The sequence below is a fragment of the Gopherus evgoodei genome, chromosome 4 (genome assembly GCF_007399415.2).
Source record: "Gopherus evgoodei ecotype Sinaloan lineage chromosome 4, rGopEvg1_v1.p, whole genome shotgun sequence".
Lineage (NCBI taxonomy): Eukaryota > Metazoa > Chordata > Testudines > Testudinidae > Gopherus > Gopherus evgoodei.
This window is the reverse complement of record NC_044325.1, coordinates 79135842-79158120: the sequence shown is the minus strand read 5'-3', so window position 1 is coordinate 79158120 and position 22279 is coordinate 79135842. Positions and strand designations below refer to the sequence as shown.

The following is a 22279-nucleotide window of genomic DNA, read 5'->3' as shown; positions in this document are numbered from 1 at the left end:
CCAGATTCTGACTGCACAGCCCATGCACATGTACTTAGTTATTCTAGGCAGAGCCTCCTCGTGACCCTTTTTTCCCTGAACACCTGAATGCGGAAAAACACTCGACTGATTAAAGATTAATACTGCTGCAAAGCGTGACAGCTGCCTTTTCCTTTGAGTGCTTTTGGGAAGGAGAAGAATATGGAATGACAGACAACTTGCAATCAGTATTTCTATTACATGAGCATTTCTGTGGAAAGCTTGGCTGCAAGGTCTCCCTAGCATTTCATGCCCTTCAACTGGTGCTATGAGAAGCAGGGTTCTAATGTGCAATACCTTTCTTCTCCCCACTGCCCCCCAGCAAGTGGGGAGCATTGGGATGTAGACATCAGGCAGTATAGGCTATGTCATGGCTATACAATACATTTCATCTTCCCCATCCCCAGCAAGTGGGGGGCACAGGGATATATCAAGAAGTATAGACTATGTGATGCACCCTGCTCAGTAGCATAACTTTACACTTGGTCACTGGTTACAATTGCATTGACTAAGGAAGTGAAAAGACTCAGTTCAATGAGGTTGCCATTTTGTTGTAATACAGAAAACTGAAATAGTGGATCAGACCAATTGTCAGTCTATTATGATATCCTGACTCCTGTACCAAAACAGAACTGTGTTGGATCTAGGCTACATCACTGACTGGTAACTATACCAGAAGTTTCAAAGCAAAATATGAACCCTTATTTGGTGATTATGCTGTATCATAGGGCTGAAGAAAAGTGAAAGGGATGACTTCAGTATATTAACTGGTAATTCACTTTTGCAATGATCTCTCTCTATATTAAAGTGGCTTCTGAGAATATGCTGTCACAGCATCGTGTACCTGGCAATAATCCTGAATCTGACACAGTGATTGCACCATTATACATGGAGGAGATACAATATTGCAAAGGAATGCTGAGCAGACTGAAGAGTCATAAGCAGGCACTATGGTGATTCTTCCTGCCTGTGCTTTCAATTCTATGTACCTGAGTAGTTCACCCATGATAGATGATAAGCAGAGCTGTGTGCAGCAGAGGAATGCACTGTGTGATGCTAAAAATCTGTGAACGGAAGAATTTGGTGCACTAATTGAAATCATGCACACCCCACCATCTCAAAAGACTTGTATATAACAGGCTTTAAAAGCGGGAGAGAGGGTGGTGTGAAAAAAAATCTGGACTCTGACACATTTATAAAAACTGGTGGCCTGGCACCCAGAAGCTAATGAGTATTTTTACAAGATAAAAAATGGCAACCTAGAAGAGTCTAAAAATAATACAGTGTGCTGCAGACTTGTCTGGTTCAGCTACACCACTGGAATGCAAACTAGTAAAGCCAGTGTTTCTGAAGTTCCAGGAAAATCTCTGTCAAAAGTGTCCTCCTTGCGGTTGCTAAACAGAACAGCAAGGGTTCCTTGCATTTATTTCACTTAGTCATTAATAATTTGCAAAACTCTTTCTCAGTGGAAAACTTCCCGAAGTTTCCTATATGAAAGAAACTACCCTTAAAGCCTCCTTAAATCTTTCAGCTACGATTGAGTAGATGCATTTATTCTACCTGGAAGAGCACAGAGAGAGAGAGAGAAGGTGCCTGTGGGCATTGTATGGGCATCCATCAGCACGCTGCGTTCAGCAACCCTCTGTCTCCCTCCCTTCCCTCAGCAGCACATGGACTAGCCAATGTTCTGGTCACATGACACAGCTCACCCTTCTATGGCTCAGTCACATCCAATCACCATTCACACAGTGAGTCTCACTGCTCACAGAGATCACCACATTCATATCAGCATGCAGCCCAAGCACATGAATGGCCCCTTGCTCGATTCATAAAAGTGGCAGTGGTCAATTCACAATGTACTGTTTGCTTCAATTTATTAAAGAAACTAAGGTCAAGGAAAATTATTGCTTTTGAGCAATGCACAAGAAATCTCACAGCACATTTTAACAAAAGGTTTAAAAGCAAAAGTCTCTTGTGTCGTAATAAATAAAATCTGAATTAATGACAGGGAAAACTCTAGTCACAAACACATCAGAGTCAATGGGGACACTGTGGCCTGATTGCTTGATGCAAGTGTTTCATAAACTGAAGAGCATGATAATACAAAGAAAATATTATAAAGATAAAATAATGTAAATAAAAATGGGGACATATTATGTCATCTGTTACCTAATGCCTAGAGGAGCCTAGGGCAGAGAACAGGGCTGACTGTACAGAGAACATTTCTCTGATGCTTTTTCCACATGGAAGCACTGATAGGTATGCGTCAAGGTAGGCTTTGCACAAGGCACCTTTGTCGTTGGAGAAACTGAGATGAACAAGGTTAACCCTTTGACAAGAAGGGTTAAGATTGCTCCAAAGGGCCTTACACAACATGTGCAACAGACCCTCCCTACAAAACTGGGTCAGGCACCACATGATCTTTCTCTCACTCACACGGCAGTGCCACAGCACTGCTGCAACCACAGGAGGTAACAATGGATGACGATGGTTACAATAAAATAGCAGAGGGGGAAAATGTGCTTTTAGGGGAAGGAGACTGACACTTTCAGATACTAAGGTGATAAGATCCTTTTAAACACCTGGGTAACTTAGCTATAGGGTTAGGTAGCAAGAGGGCCATTTCGTGTCCCTCCCACATCCTGCCTGCTTTGCCCCACTCTGGCAGCACAAAGCTGGCAGAATAAATGTCTCCTTTATTAGCAGCGTGGGGATGCCTTTGGCATAGAGGAAGTTCCAAGGTGATGCAGAACTATTGAAGGGCTGATATCAGAGGAAGAGGGCATGGTCGGAGCACCATTGGGCTCTGTAGGGCCCTGAATGATGGAATTGCCCCATGAGGTGTTATCATCACATGCCAAAACTTAGAGACTAAGTTTCTCCAGGGCCTAAGCTGTCCCCAGGTTTGGGCTGGGGGGCTGGGGCATCAAGGTGATGTAAAATCATTTTTATTTTCTCCTCAGCTGCACTAAGTGCAGCTTGGCTACGTGGTGAGCTCAGCCTGGAGAACAACAGAAAACACAGTTGTATGCAAGAGTTTTGTATTGTCTCCTGCCTTCATCTTCCCAGCCCACAATTAGTAGTGGTGTAGTCCTAAGTCTGAAAGTACAGGAATTCTAGCAGCACAAAAAAAAAATTTTGAGGAGGGGGAGAACACCTTGCCACACCCCCAGGGGAGAACAGGGGGTGTAACCCCTCCAAAGAGTAAGCAAATGAAACAACTGGCTGTGTACAATGTTATTGTGTAGAAAAATATGTCAAGTAAGATCTTTTATGAAATCTTGTAATGTTCTGAATGTCATTATTAGATAGGTATACAGCCTGTGGTTACAAATGTATAGAGACTAGTAGGCTCATGACTGGTACTACATTTTAAAGTACTGCTCACAGCAGGGAGGGGCTATTCCCAAACCAGTTGTTTACACAAAATAACTTGCACCCATATATTGTCCAGCCAGAATGCGACAACGGAAGTCCAAGGACCATTAAAGATAATGGAAAGACATTGAAACTGAAAAGAAAACCCAAACCTTGAAAAACTAAGAAAAGAGGGAGGTTCCCGCGCTGAGTGGCTGTGGCCAGGCCTCATCGTGACATGAGAAAGAAGAAAAGAAAAATAAAGAGTGAAAAATAAAAACAGGTGGGAGTGCCAGGTCTGGGATTTTCTTTTTTAACCAGAAGTGGGGCCAGCAGCATCTAAGTGGGGTGCTGCTCATGAAAACACTGGATCACTTATGTAGGACAGAGGGCACACAGACCAGCCAGGCTCCCATGGAGCACCTCGCAGATCACACCAGGTACCAGCCTGACTCTCGTGGTGGAGCATTTACCCCCCTGCAGGCTCCCTCCCCTGCCCATTGCTCCTGCACCTGGAGGGAAGTCTGCCACCTCCCTCCCAGCCCAATTCTCCCAGAGCAGGAGCCCCCACAGGCAGCCTTCCCCCACCGCCTTCTAATCCCAGGGGCACCGCCGCTGATCACCTGAGCTCACTGCCAGCTGACTCCTAGCCGCCATGAGCCATATTCGCCGCAGCACAAATTGTAGTACCTGCCTTGGCCGATAGGGCGCCTCTCGCCAGGTCCCAACCACTATGTCCCTTGGGTGGACTCACCATGGACCGGTATTCTGGAACATAGGCCCCAGCATAGTTTGGCGTAATGCTGCAACAGGGGCTGAAATTCAGTTGCCATAAGGTGCTGTTGCCTGCCCTTCCACCGAAAAGCCCAAAGCAGGTGAGGTGAACTGAATCCAGTCCATACATTTTAGAAGAGTGTTTCTGACAGCATCCTGCTGTAGTGGGGTTAATGCAGGGAGTGGGGCAAAGAGCTAGAGTGGGGTTGGGGGAGGGTAGGGGCAAGCAAATATGGCCAGCATCTGCCCCCCTGCTTTAATCAGACGTGACAGAGGAGATCAACTTCATTAGTGATGTAAGTGCATGCAATTTCTATTGACTTCAGTAGAGATGTGCCCACTTATACCAAGGCTGAATTCAGCCTTGTGTGTTTTGGTCTTCTGCTTCTGAACAAGCTGATGCATTGCATACTGGCACTGGAGTCCCTGGCATACCATTCTGGATTACAGAAGAGGGTGACTGCAGTCTGCACTGTTTTCTGTAAACTAGAGCTGCCATTAGGCTTCTGGAAAATTGCCAGAGCATCCTTAGGCTAGTACTTTTTCTTATTTCCAAGGACCCGACTAAGGCAATTCTGGTCTGCACATTTGATAAAAATAAACCGTTGTGCCCCACACCTGCTCAAGCCCTCCCATCAAGGAAGCATTAATGCAATAATTTACAACAGCAGACTATCCAGATATGGGCTAAACATCACTGACTGTTTACTTGGGTATTGTAGCATCCCATGTTCATGGAGATTTTAAGCTCCTTGGGACAGCTTCTCATCCGTTTGTGGTATCCAGCACTTGGTTAATAGGATGTAAGCAGAGTCAGGATAAGCTCTACCCTGACATCTGGTGGAAAGAATTTCAGAGAGTGTATTTGCATAGGCACACCTACCCTATCCCAGACTGCCGAGCTGTGGGACTGCTTGGTGACAAATGACTCACCCTCAGTTGGGTGGTACTTGCTAGACAAGGGACATGGGTTCCAAAACCCAGTGAATTGAGAGAGGCTGGGGATAAGTATCTGTGCCTGGTGGTGCAGTCTCCTTGTGGAGCCAGAAGCACCAGTTCCACCCCCTCCTCTCCCCACTGTGGAATGTCAGAGTTGATTTTTTTTATTCCCTCAAGAATCTAAATACAGGTTACTGAGCTGAACTCACTTTGGGCTAATGGTGCACTAGTACTGGGGCTCCCCCACTAAGAGCTGAGATCACTAAGAGTTGAAATCACTAAAGAGCTGAAATTACTGAGCTGAGAGCACTGAGTACTGTGCTAACTAGTGGGGGAGCCTGAAGCTATACTGTGGAACAGAGCAGCTGACGGAGTGGAGCAGTTGTGGGGATGGCTGGTGGCAGCGGAGCGGCTGGCAGAGCGGAGTAGCTGTGGGACGGGTGGAGCAGCCCACAGAGCGAGCGGAGCGAGCAGTTTGCAGAGAGAACTGGAGCAGCTTATGGAGCAGAGCAGCTGGTGGAGCGGAGCAGTTTCTGAGGACGGCTAGAGGAGCAGCGTGGAGCAGCTGGTAAAGCGGAGCAGTTCGTGGAGAAGGCGGAAGCAGAACCCACAGAGAGGCAGGGCAGTTGGCCCCGGACCACGTAAGGTGCCCCTTTCTACCCAGGCTATGGGGAGGGACCTCTGCAGATAAACTCTCAAACTCTGGGGTGGCATTGACCAGAGACTTTTGGGTTGTTGGACTTTGGGGTGATTGGACTTTAAAAAACCTTAAGGGGAAAAAGGACAGGGCCAAACGTACTTGGAGGTGGGTTTTTGTTTATGGTTTGTGTTATAACCCTGTTTGTGGTGTTTCTCCAATGGGATGCCGCATTGAATCCTTCCTTAATTAAAAAGATTTTGCTACACTCAGACTCCGTGCTTGCGAGAGGGGAAGTATTGCCTCCTAGAGACGCCCAGGGGGGTGTTATACGTGAGTGTCCCAGGTCACTGGGTGGGGGCTCGAGCCGGTTATACATTGTGTTACTGAAACGGAATCCCTGGATACTGAACCCGGCCCTTGTTGCTGCCAACTCAGAGGGGCAGAAGGGTTACAAGTAAATAAATAACAATAATCATTCTTTCAAAATCCTCATCCTTTGAGCCTTATCCCAACACGGATCTGTGCTCTGACACCTGCAAACTTTTAGCAATTCCTCCCCCTACCCCCACTTTGGGATGTTAGGAGAGGTGCCCTTTGCCCTATGATTCAGAGTTTGTTCCACCCTCAATCTATGTCTGTCTATCTCACTCCACTGTTGAAAGAGCTCTCAAACTTTTAAAAAATATTTCTTATTTTTTCTATGCTGACCTCTTCTGCCCTCAGACTTATTACTGGTCCCCATACCCGCAATCCCTTTTCCTCCTTTGTGTGTAGAATCACCTGTTGCTCGCATACATATCCATTTGGTTTTATCCATTTGAAATGTTAAAAAAGGGTTTTATATTTTACAAGAATTGTTTTAGTTAGATTTTAATTATGTCACATTGTCTCCTGATCTTGTTTGTGGAGGTGGGGGAAGGGGAGGAAGGGTCTGTCCATCTGAGTTATCATATGGGACCCATCACTGTGCTGTTGGAATACTTAGAAGTGACATGTAGATACCATGGTAATGGACAGCTGTCTAATCTCTCCAGTCTGGGCATTGCCTATCACTACGGTTTCTGAGCAGCTAGGCAGGTGGGTTAAGTAGAATGATGATGTTAATGGGTAGTGTGCCTCACTGAGAATCCAGGATGGCTTGTTGGCTATGATCAATCTCTTACTTCACTAGGGGTGCTCATTGCTCTGTCTTGCCCGTAGCACACTCCCATTGATATTTCAGTTTTAAATTCACAGTGAGATTTCATTTAATTGGTTTTGGCCCAGTTCAGGCTTTTCACTCTTGCCTTAAGTCTGACTGCTCCCACTAAGACAGATGCCAGGACTTCCAACCCCAGATGGAAATAAACAATGTCATTATACATCTTTGCACAGCCATCTCTACTCCTGTGCAGCCAACATCTAGCTGCCTCATAATGTCATTTCCCTTTTCAGTATAGGTGGAGTGGCTGAATTCAGCAGTATTACAGTCAAAGACCCAGTCTCACCACCTAGGGAAAGGAGCTCTCACCACGTGAAGGAAGCAGTGCAGCCTGCAGCAAAATCCTAAACTGGAGTAGTTGGCTTGGGTCATGCTTGGGAGAGGAGAGCAGCAGCACATGATGATCAGATGGATGTAGAAGCTGCCCCCAGCCATTACAAAGGCAACAATGACTAAGACCTGTTTGGCTTCTAACACTGCTGGAGGGGAAAGAGAGAGGCTGGAAAGACCAATACGTGGGATAGAAAGACAGGAAGTGAGGGTGGATGGAGTTGGGGGAGACGGAAGGGAGAGTGCCCAACAGGAGTGGTTGCCTGAGCCTTAGTGGGTGGGGGTTGATGAGATGATACAATTTTGCAGAAGTGACCCAGTATCTGGTGCAGCCCTCCCCAGTTAGTAAACATAGACAGCTGTTCCAGCCATCCTCACTCTGTGTGTGGCTCTCTCCACAGTTGGCTACATGGTCAACATTGTGGCCTAGCCCCATTTGGAAGCCCTTCACTCAGCTCTGAAAAATGGCAGCATTGCCAGCCGTGCAGAATCCATGCATCAAATACAGGATGCTTTGGCATTTGCAGTAGTTCAGATGTGCTGAGAGTGGTTGTTACAGTAAGAAATTGAGAAAATCCTTCTTTCACCATCAGTCCCTTCCTACTAGTTAGCCAGGAATATGAGCAAAGAATGAAACCAAATGAAAATGTACAAAAGAGACAGGGAGGCAGTATCTGGAAAAATGAAAGCACATTGTACATTTCAGTTTAAAAAACATATTCCTGAACTCCCCTTTCAGGGCTAGTCCCTCTGGGCCAGGGGTAAATCACAATGAGAAGGGAGTGGTTTGTGTGGGAAAGGCTTGCATGGTTGCTGCCTGTGCTAGATTTATTCTGTGCAGAAGGCTTCAGTCTCAGGGTCCTTAATAATCTGGCACAGCAGCACAAAGGTCACTTAGGCCTTGGCTACACTTGCAGGTGTGCAGGGCTGGGAGTTACAGCTGTCTTCGTACAGCTGTGTAGGAAAAGCACTGCAGTGTGGCCACACTGACAGCTACCAGTGCTGCAGAGTGGCCACATTTGCAGCATTTGCGGTGCTGTTGGGAGTGGTGCATTATGGGCAGCTATCCCACAGAGCACCTCGTCCCATTTTGGCGCCGTGGGTTGTGGGAAGGGGGCGGAGGGTGTAGGTCATTCTGCTTCCCGCCCCAATGCCCTGTGATGCATCGCTTCACATCCCAGCAATCTCTGTTTTTCTGTCCATGTTTGGCACCATCTTGACTCTCTCAACGGTTTCTGTGCAGCATGATTTCTGTGGGAAATGGAGCCCAAATTGCTGAGGAGTATGCTGATGAGTCTTGCCAGCACATCACGTTTGGCAGTTGAGCTATTCCTTATGATCCAAAGTGATGAGGAGTCTGACAATGATAGCGAGATGCCTGCCGCTTACGACACGGAATTGCTGCTGGCATTCACGGAAATGCTCAGCACCGTGGAACGCCGCTTTTGGACTTGGGAAACAAGCACTGGGTGGTGGGATCACATCATAATGGAAGTCTGGGATGACGAGCAGTGGCTGCAGAACTTTCGGATGAGAAAAGCCACTTTCCTGGGACTGTGTGAGGAGCTTGCTCCCACCCTATAGTGCAAGGACACGAGATTGAGAGCTGCGGTGCTGGTGGAGAAGCGGGTGGCTATTGCAATCTGGAAGCTGGCAACTCCAGACAGCTACCGATCGGTCGGGAACCAGTTTGGAGTGGGAAAGTCAACCATTGGGATCGTTTTGATGCAAGTTTGCAGGGCCATTAATCGCATCCTGCTAAGAAGAATCATGACTCTGGGGAGCGTGCAGGATCTTGTGGATGGCTTTGCACAAATGGGTTTCCCTAACTGTGGAGGGGCGATAGAAGGGACGCATATTCCTATTCTGGCACCACCCCACCTAGCATCCAAGTATGTTAATCGGAAAGCAGCATCCCTGTGGTTATATCCTGGTGCTGTACCCTCCATAATATTTGTGAAGGGAAGGCTGAAACATTCAGTCAGGCATGGACCTCTGAGGTTCAACGCCTGGAGGCTGAATTTGCATAGCCAGAGAGCAGGGCTACTAGAGAGGCCCAACACAGGGCTTCAAGGATTAGGGATGCCTTTAGGGTGGAATTTGAGGCTGGAAACCAACAGTAATGTTTGGTGCCTTGCACGGGAGTGAAGTGCAGTGGTTACGTTAGTAGGAATCTGTTTTTCCTAAGCTGATTTGCAGTGCCTGTTTCTTTCCTGGGCTAAGGTATCTTTTTACTTTCTGCAATAATAAAGACTGTTTTCAAAGCCAAGAATTCATTTATTGAAAAGAAAATAACTTTACTGACAGACACACAACATTTTGGGAACCTAAAAGGGCATGGGGGGTGTGGTGGGGAACTGTACAGTCACAGGTTTGAATATGTCATGTCTGGAGCGCTGTGCAATGCCTGCTGCACTTCAGGATTAATATGCTGCATGGTGATGGGGGTTGAGTGCAGAGGGTAAGGGTCGTAGTTCTCAGGGCTGGTTGGTGAATGTACAGGTGTTGGAGGCAGCTGGTGATGGTGGTAAGAACCTGGATGCTGGGGAAGGAGGTTTTGAGCTGACATTGGGGCACAAGTGAAAGAGCTTTGGCACGGGGGAGGGAGGGTGTGGCATGATAGTGCTCTGCCTGAATGTCTACGAGCGCCTGGATAGAGTCCGCTTGGCGCGCCAGGATGCTTATCAGCTGCTTTGTGCTTTTCTTCCTGGCTGCTGCGTTTCTCTGACGGATCCTGCTTTCCTTTTTCCTCCAGTCCTGCAGTTTTTGACTCTCTCTGGCAGAGTAATCCATAACTGCTTGCAGCAGGTCATCTTTGCTTTTTCGTGGCTTCTTCCGGAGGTTTTGGCGTCTTTCAGCTGTTGATAATATGGGCATCCAAGAAGTCAAGGTTGCTTGTAGAAAGGCAAAAAAGGCAACAGTTAACAGAGGCAGCATTGTTTATATCTCAGACAGTTATTCCCACGCAGTGAAGGAGTTTACTGTCTTCACAATATCATAATTTTCCCATGCCAAAGAGAGCGCACATAACCCATAGGAGCCTTGAAATGGTGAGTAAGGGGGACTGATTGATTGCTTCTGGGCTGTACTGGGGTTTCTGTGCGTTGGGGAAAGCAAACAGCTGCAGGGGGCATCTGCACTGAACAGTCTCCCATCATTTCAACAGGAGTTGATGCTGCAAGATATCTCGCTGCTGCGGGTCACCTGGGAAGAGCAGGAGGGTCTTCTACAGCAATGTGGATTCCGCCCTGGCCCCTATGCAGCTTGCCTGTGTGCAGGAAAGGTCCCCCCACCCCTCGCGGCACAGTGGCGTGGACGCGTTAGCCTGACTGGGACAAGGACCAGAGTGGCTCTCCCAATAAACTTGTGCAAGTGCATTGCCCATGCTCTGGCTGAAACTTTTGAAGAGATTACCGACGCCGATTACAGCGATGTGATAGACCACATCAATGGGCTATTCCACATCTAGGCACGCATGCATGCAGTTCTAACCCTCCCTCCTCTCCCGAAACATTTCCATCCTGAAAATACAACTCGCTTACCAGGAACCCGCTCTTCTGCTTGTCCTTCACCAAGTACTGGCTGCTGCGACTGGCTACCTTCATCCTGGCTTGAGAAGAGCTCCTGGCTGCATGCTTCCTGGAACTTCAGGGTGTCTCCCCCCAGTACCTTCACTCTCGGTTTCCTCCCCTCCCTCCATCTCCCCCCCTCTCCCTTCTCCTCCCCCCCCGAAGTGTCCATCGTGGTCGTCGGATTGGCAATGGGGTCACCTCTAAGTATCGTGTCAAGCTCCTTGTAAAAACGGCAGGTCGTGGGAGCAGCGCTGGAGCGGCGGTTTCCCTCGCGGGCTTTGCAATAGGCACTCCACAGCTCCTTCACTTTAACCCTGCACTGCAGCGCGTCCCGGTCATGGCCCCTTTCCATCATATCCTTGATATCTGCCCATAAGTATCGTAATTCCTACGGCTGGAGTGCAGCTGGGACTGCACAGCTTCCTCCCCCAAAACACTGATGAGGTCCATCAACTCGCCATTGCTCCAAGCTGGGGCTCGTTTGGCGCATGGAGGCATGGTCACCTGGAAAGATTCACTGATTGCACTCCACACCTGGCTGAGCAAACAGGAAGGGGATTTTTAAAATTCCCAGGGCATTTAAAGGGTGGGTCACCTGAGGCCAGGGCAGTAGATTCGAACTGATGAGCAGAGTGGCTGAACAGGCATTCTGGGATACTTCCGAATACCTCTGGAGGGCAATAACAGCGCTTTTGGTGGCCACACTGGCAGAGCAGCACTGCATCACCAGCACTGCAGTCGTTATTCCCCAGGCAGAGGTAGAGTACAGCTAGTGCTGTATCCAGGGAGATACAGCGCTGGATGTGCCTTGCAAGTGCGGATGGTGTGTTAGTTGCAGCGCGGTAAAGCCACCACCAGCGCTGCGACTCTCCAGTGTAGCCAAACCCTTAGAGCTAAGGAATCCCTCAACATTCAAAGTAGATCTTGGTATTTGTCACTTGTGGGGTTTGGCTCTTTGCACTATAAATTGAAGTACTTGAGGAGACTTGGTGGAAGCTTCTAAAGAAGCTAGAAATGAAAACAAACTACTTAGAGCTTCTACACTAGTCAGTTCAGTTCCCTTGGTTTCTTGCTCCCTATGTCAGTGGCAGATGAGGAAATGATTGCAGGATGCAAGTGCTGCTGAAGAAATGAATCCCCTTCCTAAGAGAATGTAGCTTTCCTGGCTCCAGGTTTTGCACTCCAAGTGAAGGGAAAGATGCCCAAGGGGAAAAGAGGAAATGGGATTTTGAATTGTTGCAGCTTGAAGATAGGAAATTCCTTTCATACCATCTCTGGTGGCACATGAATAGGCTTGCAGCTGCACTGGAAGCACAAAATGCAGGTGAAACTTATAATAGGATTAATGTCTCCCATTTCTGGGGTTTTCCACTTTTCTCAGTTCTGTATATGGCACAAGCATGGCTGTTGTGATCTGAGTATTATGTGGTAATGCTGTTTCTTCACACTCCATGTGACTTTTTTGGAGTGGGACATAATTATTGATATTATTGTAGTACCCCAGACATGGACCAGAACTCCCTTGTGCTAGGTGCTGTACAAATACAGAACAAAGACAATCCCTGCCCTAATGGGTTTACCATCTAAGTTTAAGACAAGAGACTAACAGATGGATACTGAAAGACAGATGGGTGTGTACAAGGAAATAATAAGACAATATTGATCAGCATGATAGGCTGTGGTCTCAGCACACCACTGTCAAGTTTTTTGTAGGTATCATTCTATCTTTTTCTTCTTGCACGTGATGCCTAGTGAGGTGCACCAGCTTAGTGTGTGTAATCAGATATGCACTACTCTCCAATGTGTATTACAGACTGTTTCTTACTTACAGCTAAAGGAGTTACTCCTTTTGCTCTAGTGAGAGGGGCTTGAGCTTTTAATACTGAAGATCACCCAACCAGAGTCCCAGAAACCATATTAATGATCGTGGCCATATGTATAATACTGGTACCTTGTGGAAAATAAATAACAATGTGATGGAACACAACACTGAGCCAGAATGTTATCATAGTGCATTGCAATGTTATCACCTGATTACACAACTCAGTTACATCTTACACCTGCATGCCACAGGCCTGTGGCCTCATGTCAAAGATGTCATTCCATTGCAATGTCATCAACCCCTGATGTAACATGATGTCATCATGTCAGGACATGATCCTCTCCTAATGGTGTGACTTAACTTGATAGTGTACCACAGAACTTGGAAATGATTTTGGACGTGTAGCTGTGGGGTCCCCTGTGGAACTGGAGCTATGCCGGCTGTCTTAAACAGCCTGAAGTAGGTGGCACCAATAGAGTCTTCCTAACTCTTGCCCTGGACAACACCAGCCACACCATCCTCTCCACAGCTAGGACCAGCAGTGCCCCCCGAACCGCACTACCCTCACCAGCCATGCCCACAATCGATCCCCCACCAGCCATATCCTCAACCTCCACCAGCCATGCCTTCGATCCCCACCACCACCCATGCCCCGATCCCTCTCACCAGCAAGGCTCCCAATCCCACCTAACCAGTTGTGCCCCTGATCCCTGCCTCCACCACCAACCATGCCCTTGATCCCCACCCCCATCACCAGCCACGTACCCATCCCTGCTGCCACCACCAGCCGCCATTCCTAGGGTTGTAGAGTTGCTAACTTTCTATTGGCACAAAGTTGAATACCCTAGCCCCAACCCCTGCCCTTCTCCTTCCCCGAGGCACCCCCTCCCACTCACTACATTCCCCCTCCCTCAGTGGCTCATTCTTCCCCACCCTCAATCACTTTCACTGGGCTGGGGTAGAGGGTTGGGGTGTGGGAGTGGGTGAGGGCTCTAAATGGGGGTGTGGGCTCTGGAGTGGGGCCAGAAATGAGACGTTCAGGGTGCAGGACGGGGTTCTGGGCTGGGGCAAGGATTTGGAATGTGGAAGGGGGTGAGGCCTCTGGCTGGGGGTGCAGCCTTTGGGGTGGGGCTGGGGATGAGGGGTTTGGAGTGCAGGAGGGGGCTCCAGGCAGAGGAGTGGGGCTGAGGGATTTGGAGTCACCACCCCCACAGCTCCTATTTGATGGTTCCCGGCCAATGGGAGTATAGTGCTGGTGCTGGGGGTGGGGGGGCAGCACATGGAGCCCTGTGGCTGGACCTGCTGGCCACTTCTGGGGCGCAGCATGATGCTCCAGGATAGGTAGGGACTAGCCTGTTTTAGCCTCGCAGCTAGGGTGACCAGATCACCACACTAAAATATTGGGACACACTGAGGTGCCATCAGCCCTGCCTACAGTCCACCCCTACTCCTCCCATGCTCCGCCTCCACTCTGCCCCAGGTCTTGACCCTTCCCTGCTCAGTACCCCTCCCCACCGCACCCGTCCTCATCCCCTGACCTGTCACTGGCTTGTTGTGTCCCTCTTCAATCCCCAACCCACTGCTCACCTCCCCGCCTCTTTACCCCCCCGCCACTCACCCCTACAGTGCTGACTTCCCCTTTGCCAGATGGATGCTCGCCCGCCCCCTGCCTCTTCCCACCCCTGCACTGCCCTCACCCTGCCCCCATTCCACCCTCTTCCCCCAAGTCCCCGCCCCTGCTCTGCCTCGTCTCCATGTCCTCCCGAGTGCGCCACAGCTCCGCTTCCTCCTGGAAAGTGCTAAGTGCCACCAAACAGCTGTTAGGTGGCAGGAAGTGCTGGGGGGGGGGGGAGAGGAACAGGGACACAGTGCACTGGGGGCAAAGGGGGACAAGGAGGGGCTGCAATTTTTCCCTGTGGGTGCTCCCGCTCACCTCGTTACCTTAATAGCGGGACAAATAGTGTCTCAATCGTACATTGATCGGGATGCAGGACAAAGGGTTAAATATTGGGACAGTCCCAATTTTACCGGGACATCTGGTCACCATATCTGCAGCAACGCCGACCGGGCCATTAAAAGTCTGATCGGCAGTGCTAACTGGAGCTGCCAGGGACCCTTACATCCAGCTGAAAGTGGACACCTGGTCATCCTGTCGAGTTGCCAGTTTGGTTGGATGTATTCCTGGAGATTTAATCACATGACATAATCTTTAATTAAAGATTAATCTTTAATTCCTGCAGACTCCATGCCAAATCTGGAGGGTTGGCAACTCCCTAGCCCCCGATCTCTGCTGGCGCCATCCCTGTCCCCCAGCTCTTACTCCATACAGAACTGCTGGCAGACAGCGCCACCCCGCGATGTCCAACCCAAGCGCAGCCGGTCTGCGGTATGTCGGGGCCAACCCCCCCGCTCCTGGAGTAGGCGCGGGCAGCCGCAGAGTCAGTTGCTTCCCCTCCACGGGCCAGCGAGCTACTTTTACTGCGCATGCGCGCCGACCCGCCGCAGCTTGCAGACGCTGGGTCTCTGTGCTAGGAGCTGTCATGCGCGTCGAACCTTCCCTCCCGCGCATGCGCGCTGAGCCCTGGCCCGGCGGCGGGGTGGGTGGCTCTGCGCCGGCTACTGCCCCGGACGCCGGCTCAGCGCCCCTCGCCCCCCGGCTGCTGGACGGGGCCGCTCGGTCTGACATGAGGCCGTGAGCCTGCACCGCTGCCGGCTGAGGTGAGGCCGGGGGGCCGGGGTGCGCTGGGGGCGGGTGGTTCTGCGGAGGGCGCTGAGACTTGCGGCCTGGCAGCCGCAGGGGGGGCTGTGCCGGTGCCGCCGTTAGGGACAAGGGGTTACGGGCGGGGAGTATGAAGGGGGGCGGGGGGCAGAGGGCTGCTCAGGGAGGCCGGGCTGGGGGGGGCGTGTCACAGGGAGCGGGCGGGCGGGTGGTGACGGATGTGTCCAGCGGCCTTGCAGGCATCCTGCGGGCGCTGCAGTGGGCAGGTGGGGGGACACGCTCGGGGAGCACGTCGCCAGCACGAGGCGTTCAGCCCCTTGCTCCCTCTCAACATTTCTGTGTCTGGGAGGGTCGGACTGCGCCTGACAGAATACGGGAGAAACTGACTGGGAATCACATGAGGGGAGGATTCGCTGTTCAGGTGCTGTGTTCCTCTGAAAACTTGCACTGAAGTAGGGCAGTTGTCTAGCCATAGAATCATGGAATATTAGGGTTGGAAGAGACCATCTAGTTCAACCCTCTATATATTTCCTACTATTTAAATTTTTTTTCTTATTACATGTGGGCGGGCTATAAACCACATTTATTTTACCCTTTGTTAATACTATGGGTTGAAACTGATTTTAAATCTTGTGTTCTGAGATGCAGGTGAAATCACCCAGGGGGCAGGACGTATCACTCACTTACTTTTAGTTCTCCTGTTAGTGTCTCTCAGTACTGCTGAAGTTTCATTCCACTCCCTCAACTGTTCTTAATGGATGCATCTCTGTAGGGGGTCTTGAGGTACCAAGTGCTTTTGTGGAGAAGTTTTGTTTTAACAAAGGCTTTCTGGGCTAACCAGGCTAGTGCTAGGCCTCTTCTTTGACAACCTGAGTGATAAGGGTTCTAATGTAATTTTATAGAATTGTAATCTGAGAATTCTCCACACATGCATTCCCACACTCAACTCAAGGTTCATAGTTTTTAGGAACATGGGAGGGAGATACGATGCTGAATCAGACCAGAGGTCTGTCTAAACTAGTATCCATCTAGTAGTGACAAGTACCACTTGCTTCAGAGGAAGATAGAAGCAACCCTGTAATCTCTAGGAAGTCTAGAGTGAGTGAAATTCAATTAAAGGGTCTGTTCATAGATGGTTATGGGATAGCCTGTTGATCAGGGAAGCTTCTTCCTAATCATTAATATTTTATCCTTGATGCCCTGAAGCAGAAAGGCTAATATTCCCTCTTCATTTTTTCAGGGGGTTTTAATGTAACTATGTTAATTCTTATACATGTCTACTTCCTTTTTGAAGTCTCTTAAGGACTTTGCCTTTATCTGGTGGCTGTGCATTCTAGAGACTAATTATGCAGTATATAAAAATGATTAAATAGTTCCTTGTCTGAAACTGACACTGAGGGGAAAAAAAAGTCTTTCTCAGTGACTCAAGTGCCTGTCACAAATGTATGATGTCTGTGATAAATCAGATGATTCCAGCGATGTCTGGGGGGAGTGAGGGAATAATTTGACTAAAAGGTAGAAGTAGCATAGAAGATCTTGGGCGATAATACTGACAGTAATACTGTGAAATTCCTGTTCTTTCCTTAGCTACACTATGACTTCAGTCTTTTATCTGCTGAATGTTCAATAGTAGGCTGGCAAAACTATTTAACTGAAATCAGAATGTGAACCTAGTTTGACTTGAAGCATTAAAAGTTGAGAACTTCTTAAGTGGTGTCTAAAACATCTTGCTGTGCCACATAAGTGCTATCAATTCAAGTTGCAAACAACCTCTGTCCCAACATTCTCTGGTAAAACTATTGTTTTGAAATACTCTTCAATTTCTTCATGTTGGTGGTAGTGGTTTCTTGTATAATTTCTGTCTGGCTAACATTTTTCCCATTAAATTTCTCTTTTAGTTCTCAAAAACTGCCCTCTACACTTTCCCACAAAAGGAAGAATATATGATTATATCAGCCATGCTCTAAAGCAGTGGTTCTCAAACTAGGGTGCTTGTTCAGGGAAAGCCCCTGGCGGGCCGGGCCGGTTTGTTTACCTGCCGCGTCCGCAGGTTCGGCCAATCGTGGCTCCCACTGGCTGCGTTTCACCGTTCCAGACCAATGGGGGCTGCAGGAAGTGGTGCGGGCCGAGGGACATGCTGGCCGCCCTTCCTGCAGCCCCCATTGGCCTGGAGTGGTGAATTGCGGCCAGTGGGAGCCACAACTGGCCGAACCTGTGGATGGGGCAGGTAAACAAGCCAGCCAGCCCACCGGAGGCTTTCCCTAAACAAACATCGGTCCTAGTTTGAGAATCACTGCTGTAGAGGAGCAAAGCACTGATAACATGTTGCAAAAATTTGCTGCTGAACAGTTTACAAGTTGGAGCCATGATCAGTTTCCTTAATGTGAGAAGTTTTGAGTTCTAACTATGTTGGATCTCGAAAACCAAAACACTCTATATATGTAACAGACAGTTTGGTTATTATGTCTCTCTCTTGAGTTGCTGTTCCTTCACCCTTAAGTTTACGAGTTGGTTTTGTTTAGTAACCACAATTTTGAAAGCACAAAAATTAACCTACATGATCAGTCCTGGAAAATGTTATCAGTCCCCAGCTACAGTTAATTTTTTATATTATGCTTTTCATCCCAGAGTATTTCACAAGGATATACACATGGCACTACTGAAGTGCCTCTTCAGTGGTGAGAGAGAACCAGCTGATGCTGCACTTGAATGAAAGAGCACATTTGCCAAGGACACCAGGGCAATCACCTGCTCTTACAAAAAGTACATTAGTATCTTTCTAGTCCACACAGGATGGACAGGTGGTGTTTATGCAGGGTTACTGTATACTTTTTTTACAACCCGCGCTAGATTAGTGACTGCATCTTGACTGCGAGTCCAGTATGATACCCAGCTTTGGGCAAGTAAGAGTATCAGTGACACATACCCATTAATCTGAGTTGAATGAGATTGAGTTTGGCATTGGAGATTCCTCTGCTGCCGCAGTTTATATACTTAATGTACATTTAACTGCTTTTTCCCAGTCCTTGAGCACACAATACTAGGAAACATACATTGGGAACATTCTCTGGGAGACGGACTGGGTGGGACCTATATAATGACTTTTCCTATATGTCTGACTTTTTTTTTTTTTTTTTAAATCTCTGACCCATTTGTTATTCTGACATTGTGGCTGTTAACAGTTTGGCTGAAATATTTTATAAGGATGTTGGTCCCAGCAAGTAACTGTTTTTGTGTTGGTGCTTCCAAGTGTCATTCCTGATACAGAGGGCAGCCAGCACCTAACATTCCAATGGAAGACCTGAATATCTGACGAATGTCAGTGCAGTCCTCTGAGGCAAAGGAGCCTTCCCAAAAGGGAGTTGAATATATTTCTGTTCTTCCATTCCTGTTCTTTGTGATACCTGTGTCTCTCTATCACATTTAAAATTGTCCCTATTCTTACCTTGTGCATTTGTCTCCCCATCCTCTAGACACATGAGGAAGAAGTGGCTAGTTCCATTATGTGTGCGTCAGCCAAATATAACACCCGGGGTCCAGCCCTCATCCCAAGAATGAAGACCAAGCACCGCATCTACTACATCACACTCTTTTCCATTGTTCTGCTTGGCCTTATTGCCACGGGTATGTTCCAGTTCTGGCCACACTCCATCGAGTCATCCAGTGATTGGACAGTGGAAAAGCGCAGTGTCCATGATGTACCTGTAGTCAAGCTTCCTCCTGACAGCCCCATCCCAGAACGGGGAGATCTCAGCTGTAGGATGCACACCTGCTTTGATGTCTATCGCTGTGGCTTCAACCCCAAAAACAAGATTAAGGTCTATATCTATTCACTGAAGAAATATGTGGATGAGTATGGGATGCTGGTTAGCAACACTATCTCTCGGGAGTACAACGAGCTGCTGACTGCTATCTCTGACAGTGACTTCTACACAGATGATGTCAACCGGGCCTGCCTCTTTGTGCCGTCCATAGATGTGCTGAACCAGAACACGCTCCGCATCAAGGAAACTGCTCAAGCCTTGGCACAGTTATCCAGGTACCTACAGAAACCTTCCTTTGTGAATCATAAAGTTAGAGCTGGAAAGGATAAGGTTAGTGATGGGAAAAGTTCTACAGTGAGCCCTGGTCAGAGCTGAGATCAGAATTTGGGAGAGTCTGGCATCCATGTCTCAGGGAACAGCTCTCAAACTGGCTTTAATTATTTCTTCTCTTTAGGTGGGATCGAGGCACAAACCACCTGCTGTTCAACATGCTGCCTGGGGGGCCACCTGACTACAACACAGCACTGGATGTTCCCAGAGATAGGTAGGCATTATGCAGTTTCTTTGAGTGCATTTGAGAGCAGTGTGTAGGATAAAATGTCTTTAAAGAGGAAGTGGGGCTCAGGACTCTTGGTAGTCCCAATACAAATACAAAACAGTTCCTGACTCTTACATAGGTGGAGTATGTCTTACCCTGTTTTGATAGGAGATGGACTGTCTAGCTTCTTTAAGTTGAGAGGACAACTGTTTGCTCATGGCATTCTACAATGTAGCCCATCCTTAAATTCACAGGGAGTGTGGCCCATGGTAATATTGCAGCTGTCAATGCTCCATCTTGATCCTAGCTGCTAGACTCCTCTGATCAAGGTGAAGCATTCGATGCTTAAACCTGTAGCCTCCACAGGGTACATTTTAGTGAAGATGAAGACTGACAGACTGTTCCATTTAAATCAAATTAGAAGCCATTCTTGAGCTTCCCTCTCTAGCTACCTCTGCTGGGCAAAGTTTGGCTGCTCCTGCTTTGTATTCAAAAGAAACAATATTGCTTTTCTAGCTGACGCAACATTGAATGTAATGATTTTGACACCAGAGCTTGATTTTTTGGTGTGTGTGATTTCAGGAATTGCACTGATCCAGTAATTTATCGCTGACTATAACGCTGTTGGTTTTCGCTATCCTTCTCTGGCTTGTGCATTTTGAAAATTCCTGCCAGAAAATTACTAGTTTTGAACCCTTATCTTAATTGTTAGTTGTAGGGTAGGTTTCTCTACAGGCATTCTGGGAAGGTGAAAAGAGGGAATTAAGGTACGAAGAATATAGCTATAATAAAGAACAGACCCTTTAGATGGAAAGATGGGAAAGGGAAGAAATTTCCAACTATATTAAGCATAAAAAAGTAAATAATTTTACTTCACTGACCCACATGCAGTAGGCCTTACAAAACCAATATAACTATTAGAGAACAAGATGGACCTCTTCTGCCACATGATCAGCAAAATGTGATTGCAGGATCTTTACTACCAATGATAGCATATGAGGGAGAATGTGGCTGGATTTTTAGATCTTGGTTTGTTTGCAACATAGGCAACAGATTGTGTTTTTTATTTCAAAACAGATTTTTCTCAGCTGTGTTCGTTATACTTTTTGGAGTTACGTTTCTGACTGCAACTACAGTTTAATGTCAGTAAAGGTAAAAAACAAAACACGTTAGGTGCTTTTGACACAAATTTGACCTGAAGAGGGCAGTCAAGCAATTCTTTTACCATTAAAACTTGTTAAACATGTAACTTCTCTCACACTTGTGTTCTCTTAAATTCTGTCATTTTGAGAGGTTTTCATTTCATTTGCATTCTGTTTAATAGAATGCTCTGTTTTGGTACATAATATATAATAGTAAGTGTACCTATGAAAGGAATAGATCTGTTGAATTAATGCAATAGGTTTACTATATGCTTCACAACTTTGTTTTATTAACCTCTTTTGTATCAAGTATCCATTTAAAATTGGCCTTGTGTGTCTTGGGCTTCATACACAGCAAATATATTATTTCAGTAGTTGTTTGTTTTAAGCATATGGCATGCTACTGGGAGAAGTCAGGTAGTTCTGAATCCTCTGAGGTCTATTAGTTACAGGGGGAACAGGGTCAGACGAGTGAAAGAAACTGCTTTGTTGCAACAGAAAGTTATGAAGTTCTGTGTAACAAAACATGACTCCATTTTGGTAAAACTTGCCATCAGTGACACATTTGTTTGTAGTCAGAATATCTTCAGAGAGCCTGAGTGGTAGGGGTTATTACATGAAGCTTTCACTTTTGAAGACCTCAGTTCAAATCTACCAAGACTAGCTGTACAGAATTGAAGGTCAAGAATGAAGTGCATTAGTAGTCTCTCTAAGGCTATAGCACTAGACTTTCTAGGAGTGCAGCAGGTCAACATTAAAGTATACATTGGTGCTGTCTGGGAAGCTTGCACAAAGAGTCTACTTTATTTCTTTAGCATGTACCAAATCTGATATGTGGCCCAAAAACAGCACGTTGTAAGGTTCCTGAAATATGACAAATATGTTGTGTTGATTCAGTGCTGAACGTTAATCTGCGTAAAATAAGACCTTATGTGCAGAGGAGAGTAGTGATGTCTTTTATGGTATTCCTTTAGCTGGAAAACTTTTAGCTAGGTTACCTCACTAGTTCGTTTTTTTGTTTGTTTTGTTAGCGCTTTAAAACCAATATCAGGATTTCCAGAAGGCAACTTGAAAGCTTTTGGTTTCATGACCTTGAAGATGGAAACATGGGTTGTCAGTACTAAGTAGTATGTTTAATTGGTGCAGAAACTGCTTTGCTGACAGTATTGTAGAATATGTAGCTGCCTAGCCTTAATGCTTGGAAAACAGACTCTCTAAGAATTTTCTATCAGGTAATATAGTGGTTGCTATCAGAGAGATGAAGAAAGATTTCCATTAGCTGGTAGACAAGGCAATTCAGAACTTTTTCTTGGGGTAAACCTAAACCTAGTCTATAGAAGGAAACCCTACCTAACAAGTCCGCAGGCAGCCTGCCTCCTTACTGTTGGTTCTTGAATTAACTGTTGAGCTGAGCACTGATTAGGGATGTAAAAGCTTAACCAATTAACTGATAAGCATGAATC

General features: G+C 47.3%; 1 protein-coding gene across 2 annotated transcripts in view; it reads left to right on the top strand.

Annotated features, from left to right (window-relative positions):
* The first annotated feature begins 15238 nt into the window (after window positions 1-15238).
* EXT2 (exostosin glycosyltransferase 2) overlaps window positions 15239-22279 on the top strand; it is a 103950-nt gene continuing 96909 nt past the window's right edge. For both annotated transcript variants that reach the window (XM_030559991.1, XM_030559992.1), the window contains exons 1-3: window positions 15239-15371; window positions 18846-19411; window positions 19591-19680. In XM_030559991.1, the coding sequence (XP_030415851.1) occupies window positions 18876-19411; window positions 19591-19680 (626 nt within the window). In that variant the 5' untranslated portion in view covers window positions 15239-15371; window positions 18846-18875. The remainder of the gene's footprint in view (window positions 15372-18845; window positions 19412-19590; window positions 19681-22279) is intronic.